General features: G+C 44.2%; 1 protein-coding gene across 1 annotated transcript in view; it reads right to left on the bottom strand.

The window, feature by feature from the left end:
- LOC123757234 (uncharacterized) overlaps positions 1-7,494 on the bottom strand; it is a gene marked incomplete in the record, with an annotated part of 84,243 nt that overhangs the window by 37,096 nt on the left and 39,653 nt on the right. The window contains 1 exon segment of the mRNA XM_069323765.1: positions 4,323-4,540. Coding sequence (XP_069179866.1) covers positions 4,323-4,540 — 218 coding nt within the window.

The following is a 7,494-nucleotide window of genomic DNA, read 5'->3' on the forward strand; positions in this document are numbered from 1 at the left end:
GCTCTCTGCCTCTTCGGGAACAAACAAGGGAATGTCCTTCTCCCTAACCCTAACATCTGGTGGGTGTGATACCTGGGTGGTGCTCTCTGGCAACCCATGTTCAATCCTTTGCTCAGCCAAGGTTCTGTTCGCTTCTATCTGCATTTGTTTTGTTCTCTCTTTTTCTTTTTCGACCTCTAGTCTTGCTTTCTCTTTTTCTTTCTCTTGTTCCAACTCCAGTTCCCTTACTCTGGTTTTCTCTTTTTCTACTTCCAGTTTGGTTTTCTCTTTTTCTACTTCCAGTCTGGTTTTCTCTTTTTCCTTCTCGGCTTCATTTTTCATCTGGAGTTCTAATTTCATCTTTTCCAGCTGGAACTGTCTCTCCTTGTCCTCACGCTGCATCTGGAGCTCTAACTGGAATCTCTCCAAGCTCCTATTCCGGCTACTCCTACTACTGCGGCTACTCTTGCTGCTCCTACTCGATCCCTGGGATCTCACTTCATCCTGCCCATCATCCTCCTTTCTACTTTCAGCTCCTTCCTGGGCTCCTTGTTCTGCTGCTTCACTTCTGGCTCTCAACTGCCTCAAGATCTCATCCTTCATCCCAGCTACTTTAGATGCTTTCAACCTAATGCCACATTTTTCTGCTATTTGTTTCAATTGATCCCTCGTGCAACCTTCCAAGTCCTCAGGCTTGCCCGACTCCACAAACGCTTGCACCTTATCCATCTTTGTCCTGTGAGTCTTCCCAAGAGAGAATATACACCTGCGTTCACACAGTTTATCTATTTCAGCAAGGGTGTACAAATCCACTCTTGGACAGGGTGTGGGTGTGTCAGTTCACTCTCCCGGACACAGGCCCCCAATTTTTTATTATAGACTGTGGGTTGGTTGGTGTAGTCGTCGTTGATCCTCCTCTACGGACAACCCAACCCACAACTCGGTAGAGTGCTTATACTAGGAGATCACCCTTGGCGCTTCTGGCTCTTGGAGAGGGGCTCAACGTCACACGTTCAGGGGATGCGGCTCCAACACTTAGCCTCGTCGTCACGTGCACACACCCACTCGAGCCGCTGTGACTCCCCACTCTCTCCTTATGAGATATGATCTCCTCAATCCCCCTATGACTTACTAGTATTACCTCCTACCCTGTCCACAGCAGTGGTTCATGGTTCTTTCTCTCTCTCTCTCTCCTTCTTTACTACCTCCTGGGAAGCCTCACTAGGACAAGGGCAAACACCAGCAAATTGTGACACATTTACTGGACAAAGCACATACACGATACATACACACATATAATAATAATGAATCCTATACTCGATAATCGCAATCAGGTTGCACTCCAACACCATCAGAACTCTATTATCAGCTTATCCAGTGGTATCCTATCTCCTGGTTCACCACCTGATACTATTAACCTCCTCAAGTTGGTCAAGCCTACATACACTGTTGCACTATCAGCAAGATAATGTATATATAGAATACCAGCATTTGAATGCAATAACATATATCAGTATAAATGTTCATTGATACACAACAATGATTAATCGATCACTGTCAGTCCTCGAGCACATACATCTGTAGGTAATCAAGCCTACGACTGCAACTCTAAGCTTCAGACTAAATCACTCCTTGACATAAGAATGCAAACAGTCACTCACCTCTCACTGCGTCTTGCACGCTAATGACAACCAAACACTATCAACTCCCTATAAGTAATCCACCAGAACTTCCCCCTCCACCTCTGGAAGTTCACAACCCTAATATCCTTAGGTTCTTCCGGGCTTCACTACCAGGATCCTCTGCAGCTCCTCCAGGCTGCTACACCATGAAGTTTCCTCGAGTAACTATGGTGCTTCACCACCTCTACAGAAGCACGTGACACTCCTCTTCACTGCTGCTTCTCCTCACAGCTCGAGGTCCTCTGCTCCACTACCTTGGAGTCTCATCAGCTACTTCATCTGCTGGCTTCGAAGTTCTCAGCAACTTCTTCCCCAAAAGACAAACCTGCAACCCATCGACACTCCAATAAAATGTTCCCCTTTAACACATAAACAAAAAATATTCACACAATATGCTTGCCTCAAACCTCTATCTGTCCTCTACATACAGTGAGAGTGGACTCCCCCGTTTTGGGCGGGTCCATACTCCACCTCGCCTGGCGGCGGCGTCCTCACTCGCTGGGAGGGTCTTCCTCCATCCGGAGCCGGCTCCCTCAGTCGTCCGCCAGCGCTCAGAGAGGACGGACGTCGCTCCGTGTTCCTCCCTCTTCACTCTCCTATTTCAGGCCTTCTGCCTTATTAAAACATGTCTAACTTATAAATAAACATTGCTACTGTCGCTGGGCACACGACCAACTACAAGTGATCACTATGAACTGGCGTATATCGTGCTTACCACAGATTAATTGGTCGAGGGCGCTTTCCCTCTGACGGCGTCTGGTCAGGGCGCTCCCACGGCCCACAATAATGCCTCCGGGCGGCTTAATATTCACTAATTATCGTCCACGACTTGAGACCACACGTCCCCAGCTCGATTCCACAGCTGGCACGTCTGCACACTTCTCTTCTCTTAGAGATATATCACTAGGGGTTCCCTTCTGACGGGAGCTCAACGGAGCGCGGCTTCCCCCTGCGATGTCTGGCACTCAAGTGAGGTCAAGGTCCTCCAGAAGCGAGCCTCAAGCCTCCAGCAAAATGTCCACATCTCCTAGCCAGTCATTTATCTATTTTCTTCTGCATTGCCCATAATCTCAAACTGTTACACATATCCAACCAACTATTTTACATATGCGTTATCACCTCAATACTTGCTAGACCTTCTAGTTAGGTCAGGCTTGCTGAATAACTCTCAAGAAGGGAGACTCGTTTCTCCTGCAGGCTGAGATCATAACAATATATATATATATATATATATATATATATGTCGTACCTAGTAGCCAGAACTCACTTTTCAGCCTACAATGCAAGGCCCGATTTGCCTAATAAGCCAAGTTTTCATGAATTAATATATTTTCTCTAATTTTTTTCTTATGAAATGATAAAGCAACCCATATCATTATGTAAGAGGTCAATTTTTTTTTATTGGAGTTAAAATTAACGTAGATATATGACCGAACCTAACCAACCCTACCTAACCTAACCTAACCTATCTTTATAGGTTAGGTTTGGTTAGGTAGCCGAAAAAGTTAGGTTAGGTTAGGTTAGGTAGGTTAGGTAGTCGAAAAGCAATTAATTCATGAAAACTTGGCTTATTAGGTAAATCGGGCCTTGCATAGTAGGCTCAGAAGTGAGTTCTGGCTACTAGGTACGACATATATATATATATATATATATATATATATATATATATATATATATATATATATGTCGTACCTAGTAGCCAGAACGCACTTCTCAGCCTACTATGCAAGGCCCGATTTGCCTAATAAGCCAAGTTTTCATGAAATAATGGTTTTTCGATTACCTAACCTACCTAACCTAACCTAACTTTTTCGGCTACCTAACCTAACCTAACCTATAAAGATAGGTTAGGTTAGGTTAGGTAGAGTTGGTTAGGTTCGGTCATATATCTATGTTAATTTTAACTCCAATAAAAAAAAATGACCTCATATGTAATGAAATGGGTAGCTTTATCATTTCATAAGAAAAAAATTTGAGAAAATATATTAATTCAGGAAAACTTGGCTTATTAGGCAAACCGGGCCTTGCATAGTAGGCTGAGAAGTGCATTCTGGCTACTACGTACGACATATATATCTATATATATACATATATATATATGTATATATATATATATATATATATATATATATATATATATATATATATATATATATATATATATATATATGTCGTACCTAGTAGCCAGAACTCACTTCTCAGCCTACTATTCAAGGCCCGATTTGCCTAATAAGCCAAGTTTTCCTGAATTAATATATTTACTATAATTTTTTTCTTATGAAATGATAAAGCAACCCTTTTCTCTATGTATGAGGTCAATTTTTTTTTATTGGAGTTAAAATTAACGTAGATATATGACCGAACCTAACCAACCCTACCTAACCTAACCTAACATATATATATAGGTAAGGTTAGGTTAGGTAGCCAAAAAAAGCTAGGTTAGGTTAGGTTAGGTAGGTTAGGTAGACGAAAAAACATTAATTCATGAAAACTTGGCTTATTAGGCAAATCGGGCCTTGAATAGTAGGCTGAGAAGTGCGTTCTGGCTATTAGGTACGACATATATATATATATATATATATATATATATATATATATATATATATATATATATATATATATATATAGACTTGTAGAGTGGATACAGTGTTGAGGACTGACCCTGGAGATGAGGTGGACGAGGCCAGGGTGACAGGAGGACGGGAAGGTGGGCGTCTGGCCGAACATGAGACGGATCTCCTGCAGGGAGGTGTTCGAGTGGATGTCGAAGGGCCTCTTGCCTCGCCGCACCTCGTAGGCCGTCACCCCCAGCGACCACCAATCCACGCCGTAGCCGTAGCCCTCGCACGCGTCCGCCACGCATTCGAACACCTCCGGAGCTGTCGACGGCGGATGTGATTAAGTCATTGGAAAAAAAAGAGTAGCACGCTAAGAAGCCGTTCATTTGTTGTTGTTGTTGTTGTTTAAGATTCGCTACCTGGAACAAAAAGTTCCAAGTAGCACGGGCTATGGTGAGCCCGTAGGGAGACAGGTGGGGAGGTCGTTCGGTAAGATGTGTGTGTGAAGGCGTCGAATTCGGAGTGGTTGGCGCAATTGGCTCACAACCAAAAGGCACCATAGATTCGATTCCCGCGCAGAACGGAGATATTTAGGCACGTTTCCCTACCCCCCACTTTGAGGCCTTTGTTCACTTAGCAGTAAAGACGTACTAGACAACTGTTGTGGGATGCATGTAGGTTGAGGCCTGGGGGTAGGGTGGGGAAGCAAGGACGTGGATAAGTCTCCCAAGTACTATACCAATTTAAGAATATTCTAGTTTCCCTTCTCGCTAGAATTTCGTTTTCTATTAATGAACTATATTTTCGAACAGTCAGTGACATTATGTATGTTTTGGAACCTCCTATCCTTAGGGAGGAGACCCGCTCAAGGGAATAGGTTGGCAATGACTCCATAATTACTGCTATTATCTGCTCTCTATCCATGGTTACGTTAAGGTGAGCGGGGAGCCGGTCGGCCGAGCGGATAGCACGCGGGACTTGTGATCCTGTTGTCCTGGGTTCGATCCCAGGCGCCGGCGAGAAACAATGGGCAGAGTTTCTTTCACCCTATGCCCCTGTTACCAAGCAGTAAATTAGGTACCTGGGTGTTAGTCAGCTGTCACGGGCTGTTTCCTGGGGGTGGAGGCCTGGTCGAGGACCGGGCCGCGGGGACACTAAAAGCCCCGAAATCATCTCAAGAAGATAACCTCAAGGTTACTTTAGGTTAAGGTTTATATTAGGTAAAGGTTGAGGGGCCTGCTAGATGAGTGGACAGCGCTTCGAGTTCGTAGTCCTGAGGTTCCGGGTTCGATCCCCGGTGGAGATTGGATCGGTAGTCACTCCGCGGCCCGGTCCTCGACCAGGCCTTTTTTTTTTGTTATACATCCCCACGAAGCAGCCCGTAGCAGCTGTCTAACTCCCAGGTACCTATTTACTACTAGGTGAACAGGGAGCACCAGGGTGAAAGAAACTCTGCCACTTGTTTCCGCCTTCGCCGGAGATCAAACCCGGTACCTTAGGATTATGAACCCCGACCGCTGTTCACTCAGCCGTCAGGTCCCCCCCCCCTCGCTTAATATATTTTCCAAACCATGTTAAAGCCGTGACCCGGGTCATATTTCCGGCTTGACAGACAGCTAATTACAAGGTGGGGGGGGGGGGGTTCAGACACGGATACATAGTGCTTAAAAGGGTTAATAAAAATTTTATTTCTACAGAAAACATTAAGTTGAGTTAGACAAATAATGAATAAATAACGTAAGAAATAACATTAATAAAAATACTTGTTATTAAATAATTGTATTAAATATTAAATCATTCAAAAGCTGAGTGAGCAACCCTTGTCCTCTCAGTTAGTAGGTCGTTTATCGCACGTTACGGCTCCTCTACGTAACAAAGTACTAGGGAAAGGCAACTGACCACAAATATCTCCGTTTTCTTTGCATCGATAGGATTTAGGTTAGGCGGGTTGCTTGGGTTTCGACGTTTCTGATAAGGGTTATACAGTACGCTGTATTTTGTATGTTGTGGCGAATCAAGAGAATACAGTAGATTGAGATGGTCACGTGACAGTGAAGGGGGGGGGAGAGACAGGAGGTTGTGAGTAGTTATGGGAGGTTGTGAGTAGTTATGGGAGGTTGTGAGTAGTTATGGGAGGTTGTGAGTAGTTATGGAAGGTTGTGAGTAGTTATGGGAGGTTGTGAGTAGTTATGGGAGGTTGTGAGTAGTTATGGGAGGTTGTGAGTAGTTATGGAAGGTTGTGAGTAGTTATGGGAGGTTGTGAGTAGTTATGGGAGGTTGTGAGTAGTGATGGGAGGTTGTGAGTAGTGATGGGAGGTTGTGAGTAGTTATGGGAGGTTGTGAGTAGTTATGGGAGGTTGTGAGTAGTTATGGGAGGTTGTGAGTAGTGATGGGAGGTTGTGAGTAGTGATGGGAGGTTGTGAGTAGTGATGGGAGGTTGTGAGTAGTGATGGGAGGTTGTGAGTAGTGATGGGGGGTTGTGAGTAGTTATGGGCGGTTGTGAGTGGTTGTAAGAGACAGTGAAGGGGTTGTGAGGGGTTGTGAGGGGGAGTGGGGGTAGAGGAGGCGGGATTGTAGGAGCTATAGGTAGTTAGAGTTAGTGAGAGGTTAGAGAGGTAATTAGAGGTTCTGATGGGCCTTAACAGGAGTTTAATAGGATGACAGATAATGGGGCTTATAGACGACATAAGGGCTTATATTAGGATGCCTGATAATGGGGCTTATATTAGGATGCCTGATAATGGGGCTTATAGACGACATAAGGGGCTTATATTAGGATGCCTGATAATGGGGCTTATATTAGGATGCCTGATAATGGGGCTTATATTAGGATGCCTGATAATGGGGCTTATATTAGGATGCCTGATAATGGGGCTTATATTAGGATGCCTGATAATGGGGCTTATTTTAGGATGCCTGATAATGGGGCTTATATTAGGATGCCTGATAATGGGGCTTATATTAGGATGACTGATAATGGGGCTTATAGACGACATAAGGGGCTTATATTAGGATGCCTGATAATGGGGCTTATAGACGATATAAGGGGCTTATATTAGGATGACTGATAATGGGGCTTAAAGACGACATAAGGGGCTTATATTAGGATGCCTGATAATGGGGCTTATAGACGACATAAGGGGCTTATATTAGGATGCCTGATAATGGGGCTTATAGACGACATAAGGGGCTTATATTAGGATGCCTGATAATGGGGCTTATAGACGACATAAGGGGCTTATATTAGGATGCCTGATAATGGGGCTTATATTAGG

Source organism: Procambarus clarkii, chromosome 13 (genome assembly GCF_040958095.1).
Source record: "Procambarus clarkii isolate CNS0578487 chromosome 13, FALCON_Pclarkii_2.0, whole genome shotgun sequence".
Taxonomy (NCBI): domain Eukaryota; kingdom Metazoa; phylum Arthropoda; class Malacostraca; order Decapoda; family Cambaridae; genus Procambarus; species Procambarus clarkii.